General features: G+C 35.7%; 3 protein-coding genes across 4 annotated transcripts; 2 read left to right on the forward strand and 1 right to left on the reverse strand.

The window, feature by feature from the left end:
- The first annotated feature begins 3,935 nt into the window (after positions 1-3,935).
- Positions 3,936-12,370, forward strand: LOC110908185 (protein PSK SIMULATOR 2). Of its 2 annotated transcripts, none has more exons than XM_022153083.2 (12): positions 3,936-4,588; positions 5,609-5,922; positions 6,830-6,922; positions 7,635-7,725; positions 8,269-8,362; positions 8,456-8,553; positions 9,863-9,932; positions 10,134-10,243; positions 10,343-10,459; positions 11,114-11,190; positions 11,278-11,322; positions 11,748-12,370. In XM_022153083.2, exons 1-12 carry the CDS (start codon positions 4,274-4,276, stop codon positions 12,196-12,198), a joined length of 1,875 nt encoding a protein of 624 aa, XP_022008775.1. In that variant the 5' UTR covers positions 3,936-4,273; the 3' UTR covers positions 12,199-12,370. The 2 variants fall into 2 exon arrangements, with proteins under 2 accessions (XP_022008775.1, XP_035838747.1); XM_035982854.1 differs by lacking the exon at positions 3,936-4,588 and adding an exon at positions 4,616-4,928.
- A 4,479-nt stretch (positions 12,371-16,849) lies between these two features.
- LOC110906524 (pantothenate kinase 2) lies at positions 16,850-18,416 on the reverse strand. Its single transcript, XM_035982855.1, has 4 exons — positions 18,289-18,416; positions 17,680-17,981; positions 17,458-17,544; positions 16,850-17,144 (listed from the first exon to the last, which is right to left on the reverse strand). The coding sequence occupies exons 2-4, from the start codon at positions 17,936-17,938 to the stop codon at positions 17,086-17,088; spliced, it is 405 nt and encodes a 134-aa protein (XP_035838748.1). The 5' UTR covers positions 17,939-17,981; positions 18,289-18,416; the 3' UTR covers positions 16,850-17,085.
- A 6,196-nt stretch (positions 18,417-24,612) lies between these two features.
- LOC110908186 (chaperone protein dnaJ 11, chloroplastic) lies at positions 24,613-25,358 on the forward strand. Its single transcript, XM_022153084.2, has 2 exons — positions 24,613-25,206; positions 25,249-25,358. The coding sequence occupies exon 1, from the start codon at positions 24,655-24,657 to the stop codon at positions 25,129-25,131; it is 477 nt and encodes a 158-aa protein (XP_022008776.1). The 5' UTR covers positions 24,613-24,654; the 3' UTR covers positions 25,132-25,206; positions 25,249-25,358.
- Positions 25,359-27,777: the final 2,419 nt, after the last annotated feature.

Consider the following 27,777-nt stretch of genomic DNA (forward strand, 5'->3'; position numbering starts at 1 on the left):
GTCGTGACCTCCCCTACAGACCTCACACCTATCAATTCTCTTCTTAATCTCACTCAGCTCTCGCTTCATCTCTTGCCTCAACTCCTCTCTAACTCTCTCGATCATAGCAGCAACTACCGATGGATCCAAGCTAACTTGGTTTACCCCTCGACCGGCCGAGGAGGTACGAACAGAAATGGAAGTCCTGCTGGTAGTGCTGTAATCCATGTCAGAATGGGCAAAACTTTGAAACAAATCGTTACACTCAGCTACTGTCTTCTTGCCCAAAAGTTGCCCTCCTGCTGAAGTATCGAAACGAGCTCTAATCTCAGGAGTAAGACCATTGTAGAATTTTTCAACTAACGCCCAATCAGACAAACCATGCTGCGAACAACGGGAAAGAAGCGTCTGAAAACGTTCCCACGCCAAGTGGTACGGCTCATCAGGCTCCATGCGGAAGGAGTGGATCTGATCACGAAGGCGAGACGCTTTGGCTGGTGGAAAGTACTTGGCTAAGAAAGCATCACGGAGACCTGCCCAAGTGGTGAAAGTGCCTGCGGGCTGAGAATCGAACCAGACGGCTGCGCGTCCAGCGAGTGAGAATGGAAAGATCTGAAGATACCTAGCATCAAGATTGACACCCTCAATGGAAAAGGTGCTGCAGAGACGAGTGATGCGATTGATATGAGCGGGGGCATCCTCGTCGTCACGACCATGGAACTGGCAGGAATTTGTGATGGCGGTCATAATGTAGGATGGAATCTGCCAAGACCGATCGTTCGGGATGTCTGGAAGGGTGATGGGGGAATTCCCACCGGCAAAGCCAGTGGTCGCCTGATCGTAGACTGTCCTACGGGCCATGTGAGCTACGGGTGGTGGACTAGGTGGAGATGAAGAAGAAGAAGACTAACAACTGACTCGACAAACTAAAACAAAAAGAAACAAATAAATCTAGACTCCTACGACTCAAACAAATAGCACGTAGCACGTATAATGTCAATCAAGTCCAAACAAAGTAATCAACGCAATCGCCAAGAGTCCCCGGCAACGGCGCCAAAAACTTGATGTGCTAAATGTGGGTTAATTAAAACAACTAAAATTACCCTAAACTAGACTCTCTAAGTTTTAAATTTATAAAACTAAGACTCTCTAAACCCTAAACCACACGACCGGCAAGTGTACCGATCGATGCAGTATAGCCTAAAGAAGTCCGAGTATCGAACCCAAGAGACTCTACTAATTACGCTAATGACTCTATCTAGACTTAGACTGACACGGACTTAACTAATTGTTTATTTGATGAGGGGGGTTTCTAAAAATCCTAAATAAATAATAAAATAATGCTAAAAGACTAGACACGAACTCGAACGAAGACTTGAACCAGTGGCGATGAAGACTACCTAGGCTAGACGCAAGCTAAACTCAGAATGGATTTCTATTCGATAATTTTGTGGTGTGGAACCAGGATCTTTGGATACTAAACCTATTAATACACCACTAAGCCCCTCAAACACTCTCAAGGCGATTCTTATGGCACTACCTAGGCTGTTACGCTCACCGGTTTTCTAGATTTCTTTTCCGTCCTCTAGTTTCTTGAAAGTGCTTATGTAAGACGCTCTACCTTTCAGCGCGAACGTCTAAAGCGACAATGGGTTTTAATCTTGGCTTAATAGACAATGGAATGTTAAGTCCTTATAACCAAACCGAGACCTATTAATATCCTCGAGCCTTTCAGCGACGAGTCTAGCAGAACACTTGATTTTATTTAATTACCAATTATTACTTCTGAGGTTACTTACTCGATTTTCACCCTAAAGGATTAGAGATTTATTATGTGATATAGACACTCACCAAAACCTAAAACCCTAGCCCGACCCTATTCCGTGATAAAGACCGTCACCAAGAATTGAACGAAGCAATAAACAATAATCAAACAATCACAAGCACGCATATGCACCAAGTTAAATTCCCGAAGCTTTTACAATACAAGAAAAATCCACAACCACGCCAAAAATCGAATAAAAAAAAATCCGAACTTTATTAAACTATGTCATTAGCCTAGGTAGTTAAAAATATTTAGCCAAGAAACATGGTCTTAAAAACAATCAAACAAGGTCTCAAACATAAATTCATCGAAGTAAAAACAAGAAACTAGAAAGTAAAAGAAATCGTAAGGTATAACCCGATAATTCCTTGTTCTCCAAGCTTCCCGCTCGACCCGATGATTCCGTAGCTTCAATCCTTGCAAAAGATATTCAAAATTCGTTCCAATATGACTCTCCCCGATTCGTGCGTCTGATGTCCGACTTATGTCCCCCTCTTCAAGATTGCCGCCCAAGAAAAGCCAATAATGGGCCTAATCCTTCACGTCAAAAATAAAATATATCTAAAGGGCAGCCTCCCCTTTTTTTTCTTTTGTCGTGTCCTCCTCTCCTAATTGCCGCCCCCCTCAAACTAAATGGGCTTCGGCCCTTTAATGTATTCTTTTCCTCATATCTCCAATTAGGGCAGCCAACAATCATTAAATATAAGTAGTAATCCTAGGCGCCTTTTATATTTTTGGCAGCAACTCTTTTTGTTTCATGTATATCTCCACTGAGAAAATAGTGACAATTTTACTTCCATTACTGGCAACCCACTCTGCTCAACAGGCTGGCTATTTCAATATTACTCGTTTTTACTCCATTTGCACCAGGACCTGACCCAACACAAAATAATATAATAAACTACTAATACTAAAAATAATAAATAAAAACTATACAAATATTATACAATTTACACGGGACAAATATGCGTATTTTACCACACATCATTATCGCTCTCTGCTAGGGTTTTGAGTTCAGAGATTTGTTCGAATATCTCTCATCTGTATCTGAGAGATTATTCAGTTGTTTTTGGTTGTATTCTTGTGTTGATGATCATCAGTGGATGATCATCTTTGTACAGTTTGTATCTTGTATTGATTGATCTTACTATTGTAAGATCTTCTGGGTATTTGGGGGGCAAATCTTTTGGGTTGGTTTAATAAGATTTTGTCACCTGTTTTTGTCGCTATTTTCTTGTGTTGTGTTGTATTTGTGAGTTGATTCATATATTTTTACAAAGAGCAAGGCAAAGAAGTCATAACTATAGAAGACCAGTTAAGGATGACCACCCTTAATAAACGCAATACAATGCGTACTTAGATAAACTTGTACTAAAAGTTCTTTTTTAAAACAACCGTTTGTTAAACTTTTCGCATAAACAAACAATAAGTCTATAATCCAATGATGATAACAAAAAAAAAAAAAAAAAACAATGACCCTATAAATAAAATCAACATACATTAGAGTGTTAGGAGTGGTTAAACATTTGAGAGTGACAAACTAAAAAATCAACCAATGAGAGTGTGTCATGTCAAAGTGGTAAACTATGCTCAAAAGTGTTGGCAATGGTTTAGACACTTGGTGAAGTGGTAAACTATTTTTGAAAAAAAAGGAAAAAAGTGTGATTGGTTGAGATTGGAATGGACCCCACCCCACAATACCCTCTCTCTCTCAATCATCTTCCCCGCGTCGGCATGCATACCCCGATCCACGCCTTTCTCGGCAACGGCAAAGGGTTGGCGGCGGTGTTTGCCGCGCGGCAAACCGCTTTGCCGCACCCTTTGTCGCGTCCACTCCTAACACCCTTATTGTATTAAAGATTTCTATTTTCCAAAAACAATAAAACTCTACAAAAAAACATAATATTTTATAAAAAGCAAGTTACAAAAATTCAAGAACGTTTTTTATAAATCCGTCCCAGTGTTGCTCGTCCAATGTTTATAGATTTACACATCGTAGAGATCGAATTAGAGATCTCTACGAAAAGAAACCACTTAGTAGAAAATCCATGACCACCCGAACTAGCTCATGGTAATAAAAATAAATAAATAAATAAATAAATGCAGAAAGTGACAATGACATTGAAGGCACCCGCAGTCGACTTTGATACACAACTCACTGTGGTCAAACCCTACTCTCACCTCACCGTCCGTCTGTCTTGCTCATCAAATTCCAAATCTCATATCGTTTTCCCCAATCTGCAAGCAAGAAAAAAAAAAAAAAAGTAAACCCTACCCACCCCAATCAACGCGTTTCTCATCTCTGTTCCCACTTGTACTATTAATCAACAATTCTCACACTCACGGATCTCTGATCCCCCCCAATTATATGGCTTTTCATCCAATCCTCTTCCTAAACCTCTGGATATGGTCTGTTAGATCATCCGATTGATCAATTCACAGGTGGGTTTTCTGTTTAATTCAAGAAAAATGGGTGGGGTGTGTACAGGGGGGACGATGAAGCAGAGTACGGCAGCGGAGGAGTACGGTGGTGATAGGGGTAGTTTGGGGTTTTCGGGGAAGTTGCGGTCTGTGAAGAGTTTTGGTAATCATCAGGATCAGCAGAGTAAGATTGATCGTCGTCATGATCATGATGATGGTGAGGGTAATGATGATTTCAGTTCATATTCTTCTTACACACAGGATGATAATTATCATAGGAAAACGACGTCGTATGATTCTGGTGAATTGTTCTTCTCCTCCATTTCAAGGGAGTTAAAACCCTCTACCCCTGCCAGGGTTAAGGTATATGATTTTATTCATAATTTCACTTTTTTTTTTCTTTTTTTTTTTTTTTGTTGTAGTGGTTTATGTTAATTGATGTGTGTGTATGTGTGTGTGTGTGTGATCATATAAACATTAAACATCCCCTTAAAAAGTTATTATCTTTAAGTGAAAAATATGCAAGCTTTACTACTAGTTTGATTGTTGGTTTAGAGTTTAGACCATCTTCGGCTCACTCGTATGTGGAAGAGAGAGAAACGAGCGGAGAGAGGGAGTGAAAAATTCGTTTCAATTGGCGGGCAGAATGTGAGAGGGGAGGGTCACGCGTGAAGCTTTTGACGCAGAGGAGAGACTCCACCCGGTGAGGTGCTTGTGTCGCGGGTGGTCGTATTGATATTGACATGTTGGCACGCAATAATGGAGCTTTTGGGAACATTTAGTTTTTGTTTGAAAAAAATAAACTTAGCTTTTTTAAAAACGGGGTTATTGGATTTTAATAATCTTAAGTTTCACCTGTTGGCCGCTAATAATCCCAGCTTTAAAAATTCCCTTCAATGATCCCGACTCGTAAGAATTTGGCTCCAATTGATCATTTTCTAACATAGGTGCACTTAAATCAATTAAGGAGTCTGCAGGTGCACTTGAATCTATTGAGGAAGCCAAATTCTTATATGTTAGAAAAGGATCAATGGGGGCCAAACTCTTACAAGTTGGGATTGTTGGAGGGAATTTTTAAAGTTGGGATTATTATCAGCCAACAGGTGAAACTTAGGATTATTAAAATCCAATAACCCTTAAAAAACTTGTACTGATATATCCTCTTAACTCGTCCTCATAACAAGTTTGTTACACTTACAATATAAAGAGATGAGAGGATGCTAATATCAATCTAATAAATGTTGTAAAATTATGTTAACACTTTTTTTTGGGTCAACCCAACAGGTTTGACCTGTAACAAAAGACACCCAATTGTCTGTTACTTTACCCGCCCATAACAATTGTGTTATTGTACTTGCATGATTCCGCTCTTGATTTTAACAGGCACCTCACGTAAGCACATTTCTCGGTAAAGCAAGTAGTGTCGGTCTTGAAGTCCTGGACACCCTCGGAAGCAGCATGACAAATTTAAATACCCATACTGGATTCGTATCTAATTCGGCTTTAAGGGGGAATAAAGTAAATATTTTAGCATTTGAAGTGGCGAATACTATCGTTAAGGGATCTAACTTGATGCAATCTCTTTCGGGTGAAAGCATTCAGTTTCTTAAAAAGGAGATTTTGCATTCAAAAGGTGTGCAACTTTTGGTTTCTACCGATATGAAGGAACTCTTAAGAATTGCAGCTGCTGACAAGAGGTAATTTTGTTCTCTGTGGATTTTATAAGGTAGACATAAAAATAAATAAATAAATAAAATATAGTTGGTTTTGAAATCAAGACATACGTTGTCGTTAAAATGAACGATTCAACTCTTTTATGTGGAAATGGGTCAATTTGGGTTGTATTTTATTGCGTACGTTTTTTTGGGTAAGCTTAAAGGTTTAGCTTAAAAGGAAACAGGTCAAATGGGCTAAAGTAACCCAGTATGTAATCAAGTGTAAATACCTTCTAAATATTTTTGAATTTTTATTAAAAGTACTTGGAGTCTTGGATTAGATTTTTATAATAATTTTCAACATTATCTATGAGACTTTTGTATTTTTATTTATTTATTTATTTATTTTAATAAAAAGCAAAGCTTTGAAGCTTTTTGGATTAGATTTTAATAATAATTTTTAACATTTTATATGAGACTTTTGCTATTTTTATTAATTAATTTATTTGTTTTAATAAAAAGCAAAGCTTTGAGGTTTTTTATATAAAGAAACTAGTAAATTTCCCCCGCGCGTTGCGGCAGGAATTCGGTTGGTATCGGTTCAGTTCGTTACGGTATTGATACAATACCGATAATCAGTATACCAACCGAAAAGAAAAACTCCAAAAGTACAATACCGACAATCGGTGTAATTAACGAACGCAAGTTATTTGAAGTATACGAGTGCAAATGAAAGTAAAAAAATCCAAAAAGTCAAAACCCACAAAAAGAGGCTCATTTTAGCGTAGATAGACATGCTCATTTTAGCAAAGGGAGATGGTGTATTTTAGTTTAGCCAAACACACGAATCTATTTAATCACACATCTAAACACTCCTAAAAAATCAGGATATCATAATCTTGTTGAGAGCAATTTTATGTTCATTTTACGATGATTTTTTTACTTTCAGAGAGGAATTTGAAATATTCTCTCGAGAAGTGGTGAGATTTGGAGATATGTGTAAGGATCCTCAATGGCATAATTTGGATCGTTTCTTTGCCAGGTAAGTTTGACACATGTGAATTGAAAAATAGCTGATCTCTTAGTTTAAACACGTGCGCCTGTAACACGCGATAGGGATGGGATTGGTACAGTACTCGTACTCGTACCGGTACTGAAAATACCAATACCGAATTTGACCAAAACTGGGCACGGTGCCCGCTTTGGTACCACTTTGTTTTATTTTTTTTTTAATTTTTGAGCACTCATACAGGTACCAAATAGGTAAAATCGATACTAGTACCATAAATACCATAATATGAAATAATACATGATATAAAAAAAAACTCTTAAAGTTCTATATAAAGTTTGGTACTAGTACCTTTTTTTACCCGTACCGATACCGAAAGTACCGAATACCGAAATCAATAAAACTGGGTACTGATACACGCACCGAATTTCTAAAATCGGTACGGGTACAGGTATTTGGAAAAAAAAGCTCATCCCTACGAGACATCGCTTTGACAGTGTGAGGCAAGAGGGGTACATGAGGCGTGGGTCAATAACTTATCACAATTATAAAAGTATATATTATGTAAATGCCTTGTGCCTCGTGTACGTGATGCGTGCGCCTTCGCCTCTCGTCTCACGGCTCAGTTTTGGGGATCCTATTGCCTTGATACGCATCGCGCTTCTTAGAACCAAGGTTTATCTTTTTTTTTTTTTTTTGTTTCAATGATGCTGAAACGAATTTTTGAAATGTTGTTATGAATCAGATTGGATTCGGACCCTGTAACAAACAGCCAGCTAAGAGAAGAAGCTGAAGCTACAATGCAAGAACTTGCTGATTTGGCTCAGCATACTTCAGTAAGTCACGTTTGTTTATTTTTTCTTTTTCTGATAAACGGGGTTTTTAGTTATAATTTTTGGTAATGATCATTGTCATAAAGTATTAAAAAATGCACTGTTGTAAGAATCGCTAGGCGCTAGTCGGCCATTTTTATATGTAATCTTCAGTTTTTTTTTTATATATATATACACGCATACATTTTTATGTGTATTTTTTTCAGCAAGACAGGTTTTAACCCCTTATCGGCTTGTTTTTTTTAAGTAGACAGGATTAATCACCGAAATTTACAAGGTTTGACCGGAAAATGGCCGGAATTTGTACAAAACCGCCGATTTTTGGTCGATTAGGACTGCCTAGGGCCGGCATTGACCGTCTAGTGATTAATTGATCGATTAGAGTGAAATTACTCGTTGAACCTCCGACTAGCAGTTAATCAACGACTTATCGAATGCTACTCGGGATTTTTACAACATCGTTCTCATCTTTTTCTAAATGATATTATTAAAAATATATTTTGTAATGGGTTAAAAAATATATTTCTAAGAAAACTATGTGTGCAGGAATTATACCATGAATACCATGCTTTAGATAGATTTGATCAAGATTATCGGCGTAAGCTCGAGGAAGTCGAATCTTTGCATCTTCCTCGTAAAGGTATGTTAGCAATGTGTGTGAATATGTTCTAATTGTTATTATGTAACAAAAGGGGTTTCGATTTTTTTTAATTAATGTTTTGTGCTTGTACAGGAGAGAGTCTAATGATATTACAAAGTGAGCTAAAACATCAAAGGAAAGTCGTGAGGAACTTGAAAAAGAAATCTCTTTGGTCCAAAGGTCTTGAAGAGGTACATACTTAATATATATATCTTAATATTATATGGTTTGCAGTTATAAAGGAGTCAAATGGTCAAACAGATCGACCACAACCTCTTATCTCGCTTTATTTCAAGAATTAGGTTATTATTATTATAGTAAAGTTGTATTTGTAATCGTTGTTAACACCAACACATTAGTTATTTATAAAGAAAATAAAGAGTTAAAGGACAAAATCGTCCCTGAGGTTTGGGCAGATTTGCCTGTTACATCCAAAATAATTTTTTTGTTGTATCTGGACATCTGACGTTTCGATTTGTTTTGATGAAAATGGCAACAAAATCGAAACGTCAGGTGTCCAGATACAAAAAAAAAGTTATTTTGGATGTAACAGGCAAATCTGCCCCATAGTTATCAAATGCGCTAGGCGCACTCAAGGCGCATAGGCCTCGCCTGGGGCCTAGGCGCAAGGCGCAAAAAAAGCGAGGGCCCGAGAAAAAAAAAGCGCACATAAATGAAAAAAATAATAAAATGTATTATGTATTGAAAAAGATATAAATATATCTTATATGTGTATAAAATTAATAAAACCATCCAACTAGTTTAAAAAAAATAATAAAACCTTTTAAGATAATTTTTGTAAAAGAAATTCTAACAAAGTTGAATACTTGCTATAATAACTTAAAATATTTTGAAAGAAATATGAATTTTGGTAGCTGTTGACACAGTCTCCTTTCTGCACAAGTGCACAGTGCCTATCTTTTTCTGCAAAACACTGTTAAAGTAAGTTTTTAAGCAAAAATTCTGCTCTCCTCTTCAAAAGTGAAAACACAGTCTCCTTTCTTGCCATGCTGTCTCTCATTCTTTCATCTTTTTCTTCCTCTCCTCTTCAAATTTCTGTCTCCGTTGATCCATCCAAAACCACAAATCTGTCCATAAGGAAAGTGGCACTAACTTGGAGAAGTTCTCCGGTAACTGGGCAGGAATCTGGCCGGAATAGTCGCCGGAAAGTCGATTTTTGGCCGGAAGCTTACCAGAACAGCGCCTTTAACGGCACAAGGCGGTAAGGTTGCGCCTCGCCTGAAAATTGCGCCTAGGCGCACCAGGCGAGCGCTTTTGATAACTATGATCTGCCCAAACCTCAGGGACGATTTTTTTTCATTTTACTCAAAAATAAATAAAAAAAGACAATATGCATACGCGTGCATTACTTGGCCAATGTGTTTTGACCCATTATAAAAATTGATGTGTTTCATGTCATCCAACATACATTATTACGAATCCATATTTCCCATTCATATTGTTTCTTTTTTTTTTTTTTTTTGCATTTCCCGGTAGTAGGTTGTGGAGAAGCTTGTAGATGTTGTCACGTTCATCCACCAAGCAATTGCAGAGGCTTTTGAGGAGAATGGTATTTGCAATTTACTTGAAAAAAAATACTACATACTTCATTTATGTTGGTGTAAAAATGCACGAGTTGGGAAATGGGTTCGGGTTAACCCTGCAACATTTTTTTATTTGTTTTCTTATTAACTATGATTATTAAGATACTAATCTACTTATTTAATAAAACATATAAATTCTTATGCTACGTGTATGCTTTCTTTTTCAGCTTCAATTTTAACAAAGAATGACATGGAGACTAACAAAAAACCCGAAAGATTAGGCGTTGCTGGTCTTGCTTTACACTATGCCAACTTAATAACTCAAATGGACAACATCGTAAGTTAAATATTATCTTTATTTGTTGTGTATCGAACACACACGCACACATATAAACAATAAACATATACATATGGGTTTGATTATCTTTTTTTGCAGGCATCTCGTCCTACATCCTTACCTCCAAATATGAGGGACACATTATACAACGGTTTACCGGCCAGTGTCAAGGCAGGTTTACGGTCTCGCATACAAGCTCTTGATTCTAGTGAAGTGGTTAGTAGTCTCGCCCGTAAATAAACATGCATGTTCAGGTTGATATGTTTAATTAAATGGGTCGTGTTGAGGTTGACCTGTTTAAGTCAACTCGTCAACTCGTTCATGACCTTTTGAATAATTTATTACAACTCCAACCCGTTTAGCACGTTTACAACCCGCCAACATGTCAACCCGTTTGACTTGTATAGATAAATGGGATAAATGAGTCGTGTTCTGGCTACATGATTTTTAATGTGTTCATGCTCGGTTTCAATGATTCATCTTGCCAACCGGGCACTATTGGTACCCCGAGATTATGAGTAAAGGACACGGATGGTTCCTGTGGTTAACCAAAATTATGGATTTGGTCCCTAGCTTTTTAAAAGTACACAGGTGGTCCCTGTTGTTTACACTTTGTAACGCATTTAGTCCCCATCTAACAAATCTAAAGGTTTAAGCAGGTTCAAATTAGGGACTAAATGTGTTACAAAGTGCAAACCACAGGGACCGACTAATTGCGTTACAAAGTCCAAACCACAAGGACCATTCGTGTAGTTTTGAAAAGCTGAGGACTAAATCCAAACTTTTGATAAACCACAAGGACCATTCGTGTACTTTACTCTTAAATGTAATTATAAAGTTTTAACTTAGACTTATTGTGGCTTGTTTCAGATGGCAATGCCTAAAATTAAGGCGGAAATGGAAAAGACTCTTCACTGGCTCGTTCCTGTAGCTACCGATACCACCAAGTACGTTTTTCTATAGTCGTGTTTTACGCCAACATCTCGATAATCTCTTTTTTGTGTTTTTCACTCGTTATTTTCTTGTGTTGGCAGAGCACATCAAGGTTTCGGGTGGGTCGGTGAGTGGGCAAACACCGGGTAAGTTGCGATGTTTTTTTTTTTACTTTTGTCTTCTTTTTTTTTTTTTTAGAATCCGTAAACATTGCAGTTTGCATTGATATGAAAATGGTTAATGACAATGTTAACGCTTAAGAGTGTAAATGAGCCGAGACTGAGCTCCACTAAGCTCAAGCTCGAGCCCGGCTCGTTTCAAGCTCTGTGTTTAAAGCTCGTGCTCAGCTCGGCTCAAGCTGCGTGTATATATTGAGATTATGTTTATCTATTTATTATACAGATATGATAATATTCATATAAATAATAGTCTTATCCAAGTACAATGTATGGATTTTCGTCTGGGGCTCAATTACTAAACGAGCTTCTATTTGTTTAAGCTCGGCTAAAGTCGAGCTTATATCGTGCTCGTTTGCACTTAATTAATGCTAACTAGTTTTCACTTAAAACAGAAATGAATTCGGGAAGAAGACAGCAGGGAGCAACAACATAATCCGGCTGCAGACGTTATATCATGCAGACAAACAAAAAATTGATCGATACATACTCGACTTAGTCATCTTACTTCACCGATTAATAAGCCTCGTTAGATATAGAGACAAAGTACCGAAATACACCCCGACTCGATCACCAATTTCAATAGGGTCGTTGACCCTGCATCCCGACGGTCAACGTCAACAGGACAAGATCTCACTAGAGGACAAAAATCTTTTGGAACAAGTGACGAAACGGAGAAGCGTAGTTCCTGGAGTCAGCAAAAGTCAAGAATTCGTGATCTCGTCGAAGAAAAAGAAACGAGTTTTTGCTTCGAGTAGAAGCATGGGGAGTTCTCCTCCTAGAGATTACAAGCATGCAAATGCTAATATGTTGGATGTGTTAGATGGGTTAGGTACAACTTTTTAAGTTGTTGGTACTACCATTTTTTGTTAATGATATATATATATATTTGTTATGATAAATTAAAATGTATGTGTATATATAAATCCGTTATATAAGAAGCGTGTAGTTGATATTATTATCATTATCATTGTGTACTAGATTATAAAAATATATTTCTATTTAAAGATATTGACGAGATGAACCTTTTGTGAGATTTTTAAGATCGGCTTGTTAAAAGTTAAAATCGAGTCAAGCTTAAATGGAACTTAATAAAATCTTTTGACATTTCACATGACATTAATAATAGGTTGACATTTCAAAATGGAACTTAATAAAATAATAAAAACTTGAGCTTAATAAGTTTTTTTTTTTTGAACGAAAAAACTTTTATATAAAATATAGAAAACGGGCCAGCAAGTAGCTGAAAAATTCGATAATTACAAGATTACATCGCGCATATTAAAGTCATACCACCTGTCCCAACCGAGTTTAATAAGTTTAGCCTTCTTTATTAAAGAAACTTATCTTTTCAACTTCTAAGCACAAACTCATTCAAGCTTGATTTTATATCAGTCTCAAGTAGTTTATGAACAAGGGGCGGATGTCACATCCATTCCATTGATCAGACGTCTAAAGAAACTCTAGGCAATAAGATGCCATCTTACCATTGGTCTCCATTGTGGGGGGTAACGGCCTTGATAAACTACCAAAAGTGTCTAGGAGTTGTTAAATATATTATTTACTAGGTTAGAATCCCGTGTATTACACGGATTGAATAAATGTAATTTTTTATATTAAATAATAAAAACTTATATCATTATGAACCTTGTATATTGTACGGGTTAAATAAATGTAATTTTATATATCAAATAATAAAAAAGTTATATATTTAAAAACCATGTGTATTACACAGATTAAATAAATGTAATTTTCTATACTAAATACTAAAAACGTCGTATCATTAAAAAAAAACCGTGTATAATCAGGCTGAATAAATCTACCAAATAATAAAAAAATTACATCCTCAAAAACCCCGTATATTACACGTGTTGAATAGATATAAAAAAGAGTTATATCTTTAAAAACCATGTGTGTTACACAGATTAAATAAATGTATTTTTGTATATTAAATACTAAAAACGTCATATCTTTAAAAAACCCGTGTATAGTCGGGTTGAAAAATCTACCAAATAATAAAAAAATTATATCCTAAATAAATGTAATTTTGTATATTAAATATTAAAAACGTCGTATCTTTAAAAAAACCGTGTATAGTCCGGTTGAAAAATCTAACAAATAATAATAAAAAAAAATTATATCCTTAAAAACCTGGCGTTTTACTCAAGTTGAATAAACATAATTTTGTGTACAAAATAATAAAAAAAGTTATGTTTTTAAATAATTAGGATAACATTTAATATTAATTTATTATTTATATATTTAATATAAGATAAGTAGATAAGAGAGGTATTATTTTTAAAAATATATTAAATTAATAATTTAGATTTGAGGATAATATTTTATTAAATTATGATAAGATTTAATATTAATTTATTATTTATTTATTTAGATAAATATAAATTTGAGGATACCTTCAATGAATAACACGTGTCCAAAAGTTGGTTTCTTTTATTATAGTAGTTAGATTTATGATATTATTATTATATAATGAAAAAACAATCGAAGTTTTAAAAGAGTTACTTGAGATTGTTATAAAAAGTTATGGCAATAGGGATGTGTTAAGTGTGTGTTTTTTATGTTTTTTCAAGATTTTACAAGTAAAATCAGACATCAACACAAAAAAAGTTAACAAATTTATTTATATGCATATTAAGTTAGGGGGAGGTTCATTTGAGAAAAAAAATTAATTGACAAGAAAAAGAACAAATGGTACAATTATAAAATATTAAGCAGTTATTCTTTCATCTCATTTATTACAATCTTTAAGTAACTAATTACTCATAAAGACTATTATTCTCTACACTAATTTTCATTGCCTACACAAATAAAAAGTTATCCTACACATCTCGAAAATTATCCTACACATACGTAAATTTATCCTACACAACTCGTAATTTATCATAAATTAACTTTTTAAATTTTTGAAATATATATATGAGTGGGGATCCTACGGAAAGTGTGTTTTTCCTAAAAAGTCTAGGAAGCGATCTGGGCCATCCAATGAGTGTGTTTAATGGTTGAGATCATCTTGGTGACATTTTGGTAATATGTGTTTCTTAAAAATAGGATTATTTAATTAATCAGGGGTAGATATGTCATTTAGCCTGTTTTAAATATGGAAATAATTGTCATTCCATAACCACCCCACATTTCTTGTGATTTTTTTTCTCTCTCTCCCTTTCTCCCTCTCTCTCTTCCTTCTATCCTTCATGAAGAAACACACCGTATTAATCTGCTTGCTGTTAAAACACAACGCCAAGAAATCCTTCAACATTACCAGCATGGATGGTAAAACACAGCGTATGAATCTGCTTGCTGTTAAAACACAACTGTATGAATCTGAATGCTAAAACACAACTGTATGAATCTGCTTGCTGTTAAAACACAACTGTATGAATCTGAATGTTAAAACACAACTGTATGAATCTGCTTGCTGTTAAAACACAACTGTATGAATCTGCTTGCTGTTAAAACACAACTGTATGAATCTGAATGCTAAAACACAACTGTATGAATCTGCTTGCTGTTAAAACACAACTGTATGAATCTGAATGCTAAAACATAATTGTATGAATCTGCTTGTGGTTAAAACACAACTGTATGAATCTGAATGCTAAAACACAACTGTATGAATCTGCTTGCTGTTAAAACACAACTGTATGAATATGCTTGCTGTTAAAACACAACTGTATGAATCTGAATGCTAAAACACAACTGTATGAATCTGCTTGCTGTTAAAACACAACTGTATGAATCTGAATGCTAAAACACAACTGTATGAATCTGCTTGCTGTTAAAAACAACTGTATGAATCTGAATGTTAAAACACAACTGTATGAATCTGCTTGATGTTAAAACACAATTGTATGAACCTGAATGTTAAAACACAACTGTATGAATCTGCTTGCTGTTAAAACACAACTGTATGAATCTGAATGCTAAAACACAACTGTGTGAATCAGCTTGCTGTTAAAACACAACGTCAAGAACATTCTGATGGTTTCCAGACATAATTAAAAATCGATATAGACCGGATAATAGTAAACAGAAAAAGAAGTGTATTTGCCATATCCACAATCAAGAATTGTGTTTGAAGCCATAACTATCTCTCACGTAAGAAATGATTTCGAATAAAGTTGATCAAGATTGTGAAAGGAACGAATGAGAATTTGATTGATATTTACATCTGGTAGTAATTCGCAAATCATGGAGAATCAGTTACCATAAAATCGTGCATAGTTAGTTAATGAGATATAAATTCCAAAATTAAAATAAAATGTCAAATTACACAATTGCCCTTTTAGTTAAAAACCTTCAATGCCACATGTCACGTTCTGATTGCTTCCTAGACTTTCTAGGAAAATAAGGCTTTCTACCCAACTCCAACTCCTACTCATATATATATATATATATATAGGGTAGGGCTAGATAGAAAACCCTATCTATATAAAAAACCCTAGAAAACCCAACCTCCCGACATTTTTTTTTGAAAAAAATAACACATGTAATATACATGTTTTTAAGAGTTTTGGGCCAAAAAAATCAAAAAAGCGCCGAAGGGATAATTTAAAAAAAAAAATTTCAGCAACTTTCAGCATTTTTGTTTAACACATGTTAGGCACTGAATTTTGTTTATTTTTTTTAAAAAAATCCCTTCGGCGCTTTTTTGTTTTTTTTTTGGCCCAAAACACTCTAAAACATGTATATTACATGTGTAATTTTTTTCAAAAAAAAAAATGTCAGGAGGTTGGGTAAAAATGGGGGGAGATTTGGATTTCCAGAGTTTTCTAAGAATTTTAGGGTTTTTTGTCTAGCATTACCCTATATATATATATATATATATATATATATATATATAGAGGCCAATTAACATACAATACGGCTTAACGTACATCACGTACGACAGATAATTACGCACGTTTATTTGAAAATCACGCACGTTATAAACTAAAAAACCCAAATCACGCATGTTGGAAAACATTAATCACGCATGATGAAAACATTAATCACGCACGTTATACACATAATCACGCACGTTGTTGTACGTGATGTACGTTAAGCCGTATTGTATTTTACATTTTTCGTGTATATATATATATATATATATATATATATATATATATATATATATATATATAGGGTAGGGTTCCAGCGTGAACCTAATCCCATGCGTGAACTGCGTGAACTAATTTGGACCATTGATTTCCTTTTTAGTTGTTAAGGGTATGATTGTAATTATATAAAAATTAGATTTAAATCATTATTTTAGTAATTGAATTAAGTTACAACTTTCCTATTTTAAAATCATTATCCACAATATCTTTTATTTCATTTTTATTTTCAGATTTTGCCACCAGAATTCGGATTATGATTTTTAAGATCCGCGTAACCTTCATATTTCAACGGTATACACATGTGTACCTGGATATGAATTGAACAGTACACATGTGTACTCAGCATGGTACATTTGTGTAAGTAGCTACATAATACATACACATAAACAAAACCTGTACAACTCTTTTATATTAAGCAAATAACAATTTCCATAATGTTTGCCAAAAAAAAAAAAAAAAACATACAATTACAAGTTTCATTTTTGTGAAAACAATAAACGCAACATAATCGGAAAAATATAAAAGACATAGTCTTTTACAACTATTCACCGCGTTGTATGCTGAATCATCCTTATCGACCAAGCATATAAACATACGTGAATCATCTTTATCGACCTCATACGTGAATCATCCTTATCGACCTTCCATCTCCACTTTCCTCGTTTACGACGTCTCCTATAATAACACAAAAAACTCAGCAATTAGTACTTTGCATAAGTCACAAGTGTACATCAACAACTTCACACATTCAATGCACAAAACAAATATGAGATATCACAAAAACAGACGCTATACACATGTGTACATCGCATTAAAAACATAGCAAAACCAGAAATACACATGTGTACAGCGCCTTAAAAACAGAGCAAAATCAGAATACACATGTGTACAGCGCCTTAAAACCAGAGCAAAAATCAGAATACACATGTGTACAGTGACTTAAAAACAAGCAAAATCAGAAAAATAAACCAGAGCAAAATCAGAATACCAAATCTCTCCTTTGTTGACATTTTCCTCTTGTCATTGACTGCTCGATCCTCGTGTCTCGAAAAATAAACCAACTTGATAAGAGATCCTGTTACAAATTTAATAAAAACAGCAAAATTTTCAAAAACACTTATCAAAATCATAGAAAAATAAAAATTAATAAAAAGGGTACTATTTAGTGTGTAAAGTAACAAAAAAATCGTATTAAAAACACAAGAATGACCTCCAATGTCAAGTGCCAAATGAGAAATATCATCAGACTGATTAGGCAACAGAATAGTGGGGTCTCTTTCTTCAAAATTCCCTTGAATTGCTGCACCGCTAAGATCAAGCTGCGGTCGTGAACCCGATCTATGTATCGAATTACCGACAGGCGGAGCCATATCTTTCTCTGTACCTTCTTTCTCACTTATGTTCTGTGCATCCTCATTTATATTCTCAATAGCTTGAGTATCTGATTGGTCCTCTTTTAAACTATCCATTGCTAAATTCAATGCTACCACCTTATTTCCACCTAACCACCTCCTAAACAGGTCAATGTCAAAATTGGGTTCCTCAATTTCATCGATGCATAAACAGACAATTCTCAAATTAATTCAATAAATGTTCAACTTATATATGCATTTATAAAAATCAATACACAATTCATCATACCCACATGGAAACTAATAATCTAACAGTAAAGAGTAATTAATAATGGGCGCCTAAATTTGACTTTTCAGAATTATAAAAGAAAAATGAAGATTAACCCAAGAAAGCAACAAATTGTGCGGCGTTAAGTGAATGAATTTAATATTGAGCAAAGATTTATAAATGATAAAAGAAATCATACCCAGAAACACGTTTTGGGTGAACAACAAATCAGTAGTTGAGAATCTTGGATGATTTTGTTGTTGAAATCTTGAAGGGTATCGAAGCAGTTCGCTTAACGCACGTATCTTCACAGTGTAGCAAACCGATTAAACACCAAAAAAACGAAGAGAAACAGAAGAATGACGCAAACCTCAGCGTAAATGTGATCAGAATCAGCAGAAGTTCCTTGAGCAGGCAGACCTAGGGCGGCGCCAATATCCGCAACGGCAGACCTAGGGCGGCGCCAGTACCCGCTCCCTATCGTCACCCATCGTCATCAATGTAAACAACCCACTGACGTGAGTCCGAGCACAGCGTTGCTGTCATCGATCAACGTCTCCGACGACCACCACCATTGCCGCCACCGTCATCACTGCCCGCACCATCCCTATCGTCACCTATCGTCATCAATGTAAACAATTTGCAGAAAGTAAGAGGAAGCAGGGGAGGGTTTTCAGATATAGGCCACGGTGGCTGTGGTTGCCGGAGAAGAGATCGAGGGAGATAGTAGGGTTCTTTGAAACGATCCTTGGAAGATGAGAGAGAAAATTGGATCTTCAAGAATATTGATTTATGAGATTGAACGTGATGTATGGAATAATTTAACATGTAAATTACAGTTCTACCCTTTTTCCTTTAATTAAATGAAAACAATTAACCACATATTTACAATCATGCCCCTCATTTTAATATATATATATATAGGTAGAGGATCCTGTAAAAAGTGCCCAAAGTGTGAGAAGTGTATTATAACACTATATATAATACTATATAACATCATATAAACACCGTATAACAATATGTAACACCATATAATACCATATAACACTATGTAACACTATATAACATTATATAACAAATATAACACTATAGTTGTCTGATAGCATGTCTATGATAGATGTATAGTGTTATAGTGGAGGGTTCAAATGAGAAGAAATTCTTTGTAAGAAGAAAAAAAGAAGAAATTTCAACCAATAGAAATGCTTCATTAGACTTCATTTAATATTTGTACTTCATGTAACTATAAGGGTATATTAGTAAACTTACATACATCATTAATTGGTAGTTTCATCTTTAATAACTAACTACATTAAATTTGTAAATTATTTTTAAGATATATATTTTTCACAAAAAATAAAAATAAAATTTCATTTATAGTGTAGGATAAATACGAGGCGTGTAGGATAAATTACGAGTTGTGTAGGATAAATTTCAATATGTGTAGGATAAATTTCGAAATGTGTAGGATAACTTTTGATGTGTGTAGGCAAAAATATTTAGTGTGGAGGATTATAGTCTTAATGAATTAGTCAAACATAATAATAAATGAGATGAGAAAAAAACTATTTAATGTTTTACAATTATACCTTTTTTATTCTTTTTCTTCTCAAATGAACCTTCCCCTAGTGGAGAGTTCAAATGAGAAGAAATTACAAATTAAGAATAAAAAGAATAAAGGATACAAATGTAATTAGAACAAATCATTTAATGGGTTTATCCTTTATTTTTGCAATTCAAATTAATGAACCTTAATCATTTAATGAGTCATCCTATAAAATAATTTTGCACCTTACACAATAAAAACAATCATGTACATGTTCTTACATATTCAACGTTTCCTACACCATAAAAACGATGTTTTGGTGTAAGGTAGAGAATGTGTAGGACCCAAACACTTTTAAATAATTCGTTGACTCATAATCAAATATGTGTAGGACACAACACTTTTAAATAATTTTGTCACTTCTAATAAAATTGGTGTAGGACCAACACATTCATGGTGGTGAAGGAGGAAATTATGGTAGCATTAATAAGACTTGAGTAACTCTTTATAACATTTATTAGTATTCTAAAATCAAAATGTTTATCCTACCCTTATTAATTAAATCATTAATTAAAAGTAGACAAAAATTGTATCTTGATTCAAAACCATTGATCAAAAAAATAAAGGGCCTAGATTAATTTATTTTTCTTCTTATAAGAAGATTTCTTCTCAAATGAACCTCCCCCTATATATATATAGGTTTAGGATCCTGTACAAAGTGTTTAATTTGTAAGAAGTGTAAGAAATATTCCTGGAATGACAAGTGTCCATCCTCTTAATTAATTCAAAAGGGTAGTTTTGTAATTGTACATTTTGTCATTTAATTCAAATATCAGCGAATTATATGGTAACCAGCGAATTATATGGTAACCGTCATCAATCTCCAAAAAATCAACGAATTTCTTCATACTTTATCATAAATAGATCTATAATCAGATTCATGGCGTGGTGTTTTAAAACAGCTGGATAAATTGACTATGATGTTGGTCATGGTGTTTTATATAGAAGGTTGCTGGGGATTCCAGATAAAACACCATGACTTGAATCATGGCGTGGTGTTTTATCTGGTGACATTGTTCATGGCATAGTGTTTTAAACATCTGGAGACAAAACACCAAGCCATGAACAATGTCTCCAGATAAAACACCACGGCATGAATAATGTCTCCAGATAAAACACCACACCATGAACAATGTCTCCAGATAAAACACCACGATATGAACAATGTCTCCAGATAAAACACCACGCCATGAATAATGTCTCATGATAAAACACCATGACTTGAATCATAGATGTTTTAAAACACCACACTATGAACAAGGTCTCCAGATAAAACACCATGACTTGAATCCTAGTCTTGGTGTTTTAAAATCTGGGAATGTTTTGTATTTATAAAACACTACGGCACGAACAATGTCTCCAGATAAAACACCACGCCATCAACAATGTCTCCAGATAAAACACCATGACTTGAATCTGCGATTACGTTTTAAAAATCTGGGAATGTTTTAAAGTATGAAGAAATTCGCTGATTTTTTTTTGGAGATTGATGGCGGTTACATATAATTCGCTGATTTTTAGGAGTTTGGTGGTTGTGTTTGAAACGGTTACCATATTTGAAAGAATGGAAAAGACACTATTGCCCTTCAATTTTACAAAAGCCCCTTCTAATTAAAACACAATTTACATTTTAATACCCTTTTGATCTCAACCATTAGATCAAAGATCCAATGGTTTAAAACACTTCTTACACTTCTTACACTTTGGACACTTTTTACCATATCCCTACCCTATATATATATATATATATATATATATATATATACATATATGTATTTTGAAAATAAGTTACAAATTTAATGTAGTTAGCTATTAAAGAGGAAGACTAGATATTAATGATCTATGTAAGTTTACAAATATACCCTTACATTAAAATTAAATGCAAATATTAAATGAAGTAAAATAAAACATTCTTATTGGTTAAAATTTATTCTTTTTTCTTCTTACAAAAAATTTCTTCTCATTTGAACCTTCCACTATTAAGTTATACTATAATTACATTTAAGTTACATAATCTGAGTTTTGTTTCGCTTTTGATATAACATGCCAATTAGCATAAGTTAGTGAAATAAAATGCCAACAAACCAAATTTATGGCATAAAACTGTAATTTTTAACTATGTCTAACATCATGCGTAATGGACATTATAAGGGCGTAAAGGGGCTTGCTAACACCCTTAACACCGCCCCCTTGGGCGTTATGGGCACGAAGAAGAAAGGGCGTTTCTAGCATAACATCAAATGAGAAGAAAAAATGGAAAGTAACGATTGAAAGAGCATTAAAGGATGTTAATAATTACACATTTTTTAAAAGGGCATTATGATGCCGATGTGATGTAAAATGACCATTATAGGGCATTAACCATTACGGATGGTCTAAAAAGGTTTTCATCCATCGCCTCATTTATTGATCTGGACTTGACTCTCTTATCTAAACGTGTTCACAAAATTGACCTAAAACAAAGATGAACAATTTTAGCTAAATTCAAACCCACAATTCAGGTTACTTCAAGTCGTATTGAAGATTAACTCATCTTTACCAATAATTCGGTGAGTAAAAGCACAGTGATTATGACAATATAAGAAGCACATGCGTAAAAAAGAAAGATTTTTACATCTTTAATATATACCTAATTGATAATTTTTAACATTTTTATCAATCAATTTACTAAGCATGTGTTACCAAAGGGGGCCCGAGAAAACTCCGCCTCTCTTCTTGCTTAGTCGTTTTTACCTGGATATGTGACAAGTTAATTTTTTTCTCTTTGTTTTTTTTCCATGAAAGTCAACTCATGCACACTTTGATTCTACTACTAAATCATTCCTATATGTACACCACAAACCCTAGGTGATGTAGAGTCATTGTTTTCATAATCAGACCGATCATCTAATTGGCTGTCAGACTGTTCACTAGTTGGACCGGTTTCAAAAACTAGATGACATTATGAAAGGGGGTGATCCTAGACCTACACCCGTCCAAATGGAATTTCTTTTTGATTAAAATATTCCATCAAAACTTAAACCTTGTCATAGTAGATGTTGGCTTCCTAAGCAATGAACAATGGATTCGTCTTTTCATGAGACTTTTCTAGGATGGCAACCGAAAAAATAAGTCTTTTCAGTTTTTTGCCCGCACTATTACTTACTCTCGCTAATTAAAAAGCCAAAGCCTTATTTAACACATGGATACCACTAGAACAAGTTTGGTTTTTCTCTTTGTAATTTGAAAACATATCATTTTCTTTTAGTTTCTAATTATTATTATTGCATACAGTTGTTGCTGTACTAGATAACTACTAAAGTATGGATGTTTGGACTTTTGTATTGGTTGACGAGGTTCATGCATAATTGGACCCACAATTTAAGGCCACATCTAGATACCGTTGGAAGAAGGTAACAGAAACTCACTAAAATATTAATTTAGGTTACGTACCTTACTTGTCCAGTTAGGAATCGACATCTGTACAGAGCCAGCACTGACGCATTTCTGAGTATGACATTAAACATACAAATAAAAGACGTCGTTTTCCCTGTCTGTTCCATTATTTATTAGTCATTTCTTTTTAAATAAAAGATAAGATAACAATTTGTAACGTATATATTTTAGAAAAAAAGATAATTACGTAAATACCATTCTTTTCTAGACTTGTGAATCTAACATAATTTGTTTGTTGTTAGAGCTAAGAGCTGTAACTTAGATTCATGTTTGGATTCAGAATGATTTAAAATGAGCTTGACACTCCCCTTTTCTTTTTCTTTTTCATGTTATTGTTAGTGACGGATCTAGAAAATCTTTATAGCGGCAACGTTTTAAAAAAAAGGACAACGAAATCGAAATAAAGTCATTTTTTTTTTTTCAAAATTTACACTACTGCCGGAGCATTAAGGGGCAACGTGGTTTACCCCTGCTATTAAACTAGATTCCTCCTTGATTGTCACTTCAAATTTTCCCTCTCATTTCACTCTTATCCCTAAATCCACGGTAGTCCTCTTTCCCATCTTTCTCATCAAGTTCAAGCAAGACCACATAATGTACTCACTGATCGGGAACAAATTTCGATGGTAGTGAGGGGCCGGGCAATGCCCCTGTCGGTCCCACATGCTCCCATCTCGCCTCCCGAAACCATTTCTTGTTGCCTAAGGTTAAGGGAATAAAAACTTTTCAATTGTAGATTATAATATAATGTAATATATTCTATTCTATCTGAGTTCAATATTTTTTATATATTTGATCTTATAGAAAATACGAGAGGTCAGGGAGTCAATAAACCCAAAAACTCTCTTTTCTTTCCACGCATGAATGCTAGTGACTTAATCATCATTTATAGAATTATGCATCATTTCAGCAATGTAACCATACGTGACCATTCCGTCACGGGTTTGGGCGGTTCAAACTAGAACGGGCGCTCAACTCTACTATAACGAACCAGCCGAGTTTGAAAAAGGTCCATTTTTTCAGGTTTAAGGTGTCAAGATGTTTAAAGTTTAAAAACAACCCGATCAGTTTAACCAGCGAACCAGTAAAACAGTCGGTTCCCACCATTCTGTCATAAAAAATATTTATATAAACTTTATGATAATCAAATATGAAATTATGTTGCTTAAACAAATTTTATTCAAGTAAACTCCAAATAGTGCATAGGCTAATCTAAATGCTACACGTGGCATGCAAGAATAATCGAACGTGGGACGGCCGAAACTGCCGATGGTACCCGGTGGAGATTCCCACAATCCCCGGCGCCGGAAACACCGCCACCGTCTCCGTGCTGACTCTTATTTATTTTATTTATTTATTTTTATTAATTTAATAATTTAATACTTATTTAAAATTTATTCCAACAGATAAAACTAACTCTACCATTTGGATAACTCCACCTCACTCCACGTCATCATCACGCCTATAAATACACCCCCAAATTCAAAAACCCTAATTCACATCTTACAACTCAAAAAATCATCAACAATGGCGATTTCATTTTCATCTGCATCTTCTTCTCTCTTCACTTCCTCCAATTTCACCTTCAATTCATCCTCACCGTCACAACCGCTTCCAACCGCCGTTAACTACAAACGCGCCACCGTCACCGCCGCCTACGCCACCGCAGAGAGGCCGTCGGAAACATTAAGATCGTACCGTATCGCCGGAAAAGGTTCGAATTCACTGTACGATGTGCTCGGAGTAGGAATCGGAGCGGATATGCGAGAGATCAAATCGGCGTACCGGAGATTAGCGAGAGTGTTGCATCCGGACGTCGGAAAGGGAGAGTCGTCGGCGGATGAGTTTATGAAAGTGCAGTCGGCGTATTCGACGCTTGCGGATCCGGAGAAACGAGCGGTTTATGATCGGAGTTTGTTGCAGAGGCGAGCCGGAGATTTGTTTCCGGTGAGGTCTGGTGGCGGTTATAGGAGCCGGAGATGGGAGACCGATCAGTGTTGGTAGAAATTGAATCTGGATCGTTGAAATCGGATCGTGTTTTAGAGATCTTTGAATTCGTAAATATGGAGATTATTATTATAGTAGTTTGAATTTAGTAACTGATCTCGCAATGCTTTGATAGGTTTTGAAATCAGAGTGTTGGATTTTGGGGATTAGGGTTTTAATTTCTGGATTTTTAATCTCGATTGCGTTATCTTTTATGATATTTGTGACCAATTGGATGTTAGATATTTCATTTCTGTTTTGAGTACTTTTTTAGTATAAAATTAACAAGATTTATTTAACTTTATTAGATGGTATGTCTATGATGGAATTTAAATAACATTTTATAAAAAAAAATAACATAAATGATTATGTTTAAATAATATTAAACTAACTTATTATATCTGATTGATTCCATGTGGATTCGCCGCTAATTAGAATCCACACAACTTACTATATAGTTACCTACTTGTAATTGGTAAAATTGATCTTTGGTCTCTTCAAACAAATACTGTTTGTTTTTTTGGCCAGAAGTACTTCTGGCCGCTTATGTTTGCGCGATGCGGACGCGCGCAGACGTTTGATGTCTGCAGCTTGTTTGTTTTCTCGCAGACCTTTCATTAAAAAAGGTCTGCGAGACCTCTTCTTGGAGCAGACATAGACCCAAGTCTTCTCCTCGCAGACGTTTACCTCTTCTTGGCACCACCTCCACCTCCGACACCACTGCTCTGCCACCACCTCCACTCCGCCACCACCTCCACCTCCGACACCCCTGCTCCGCCACCACCTCCACCTCCGACACCCCTGCTCCGACACCATCATCGTCATCATCTGTTATCATCATCATCATCATCATTGACCACCACATTCCTGCCACCACCTCCACCACCACATCCCTGCCGCCACCTCCACCACCACCTCCGCCACCACATCCCTGCCCAAACCTCCACCACCACATCCCTGCCCCAAAACCCCAAATCGAACCAAAACCCTAAATCGAACAAACCCCCAAATCGAGAGAGTGAGAGAGATACCGTATAGAGAGAGAGAGAGAGAGAGAGAGAGAGAGAGAGAGAGATCGGTGGTGGTGGTGCTACCAGATCGGAGATCGGTGGTGGTGCTTGAACCGAAACCCTAAATCTAACAAACCCCAAATCGATGAGAGAGAGAGATCGAGGGAGGAGACCATCATCATCATCATCGGTGGAGGAGATTGGTGGTGGTGCTTGAACAGCAGGAGACCATCATCATCATCATCATCGGAGATCGGTGGTGACGGTGGTGACGGTGGCGATGAAGGCAGAGAGAGAGAGAGAGAGAGAGAGATCGAGGGATGAGAGTGTGACGGGGGTGGGTGGTTGCGACGGGGGAGGTTTGTGGTGACGGTGGTGACGGTGGTGCTTGGTGGTGGTGATGAAGGCAGAGAGGAGAGAGATCGAGGTTTGTGTGTGAAAGTGTGTAGTGTGTGTCTGAGAAGATGTTTTTATAAAATAAAAAAAAACAAACCCTCTTTTCCTTGCAGACTGCAGACCTTTGGTCCACCTCTTCTCCTGCAGATGCCTACAGATGTGGTCCGTAGACTGCAGACCTTTTCCCACAGAAAAAACAAACAACACATTAGGCTAGGGTGTAGTGTATTGCCTCTAGTCATCTCAGGGTCGTTAGCACTCCCTACCTATCTCCTACTCGCCAAAGGGGGCGCAATCGATCCTCCGCCAGCCCAGTAACGAGAGCTAAAGGGAAGGGCTGGTGGGACCTATTGTTTTCAGCCAATCAATTTTTTTCTCTTTATTTTTTTTGTATTTTATTTAATAGGGGGCTTTAAACCATTGCATTCAAGTTAACGGGTGTGGCAATAAAGCCCCTTATGTGACATGTCGCTAATTTGGCTCTAACGTGGCACTATAAAGCCCCTAGGGGCTTTAAACCACACCCCAGCCTTACCACTTTATGTTACGCCATTACATTTTATGTTTTTCTTAATTATGTATTGAATTAAACTCTAATATTATTGAATTCTGAGTTAAATGCCCAGATAGTTCCTGTGGTTTGACCTTTTTTCACCTTTAGTTGCTAACTTTCTAAATTACATCTATAGTCCCCAACTTTTTCAATTTCGTTTCCGGATAGTCCCTGGCGCGGATGGAGGTTAGTTTTTTCAGTTAAGTGGGTGTGAAATTACCTAAATACCCTTACCATTAAAATATAACATTTAAATCAATTTGTCGGGGGTCCCACCCACCTACCCTTTCTTCTTCTTCTTCATGCCCCCTTTCTTCCTACCCAAAGAAAAACCTTGAAGAACAAATGAGAAATTGTTGCCATTTTGGTCGATCAGAAAGATAAAGACCAAACAGAAGGGGGAAGAAGCACCGTCATCACCATTGCCACTACAACACCACCCTCAAACCTACCGCCGTGACCTACACGACTTCACCTCCGGCGAAGCTGCCGTTAAGGTCGCTAACAACCTATTGTCATCACCCAAGCCGGTGCTAGCTTCGCTTAGTTCGGATAAGATTTTCCGTCGCCATCATCACCACTGCAAGCATGGACATTTGGCAGTTAAGCTTTTCCGACCACCGCCAAAGCTACTGTCGTTTGAACATGTATATGTGATGATCTGATTTAATGATAATCACCAATAAAGCATTTGTATTTCCTTTG

Source organism: Helianthus annuus, chromosome 14, assembly GCF_002127325.2.
Source record: "Helianthus annuus cultivar XRQ/B chromosome 14, HanXRQr2.0-SUNRISE, whole genome shotgun sequence".
Taxonomy (NCBI): Eukaryota; Viridiplantae; Streptophyta; class Magnoliopsida; order Asterales; family Asteraceae; genus Helianthus; species Helianthus annuus.

Bases quoted from the DNA above. Each gene is read 5' to 3' on its own strand.
- LOC110908186 (XM_022153084.2), top strand. From the start codon at position 24,655: ATGGCGATTTCATTTTCATCTGCATCTTCTTCTCTCTTCACTTCCTCC.
- LOC110906524 (XM_035982855.1), bottom strand. From the start codon at position 17,938: ATGGATAGTTTAAAAGAGGACCAATCAGATACTCAAGCTATTGAGAAT. The intron at 17,545-17,679 runs GTCATTCTTGTG...AATTTGTAACAG, and splicing joins TTTGGCACTTGACATTGGAG to GATCTCTTATCAAGTTGGTT. The intron at 17,145-17,457 runs GTATTCTGATTT...GTGTTATTATAG, and splicing joins GTCAACAAAGGAGAGATTTG to GAGACGTCGTAAACGAGGAA.
- LOC110908185 (XM_022153083.2), top strand. From the start codon at position 4,274: ATGGGTGGGGTGTGTACAGGGGGGACGATGAAGCAGAGTACGGCAGCG. The intron at 4,589-5,608 runs GTATATGATTTT...TGATTTTAACAG, and splicing joins CTACCCCTGCCAGGGTTAAG to GCACCTCACGTAAGCACATT. The intron at 6,923-7,634 runs GTAAGTTTGACA...GTTATGAATCAG, and splicing joins TTGGATCGTTTCTTTGCCAG to ATTGGATTCGGACCCTGTAA.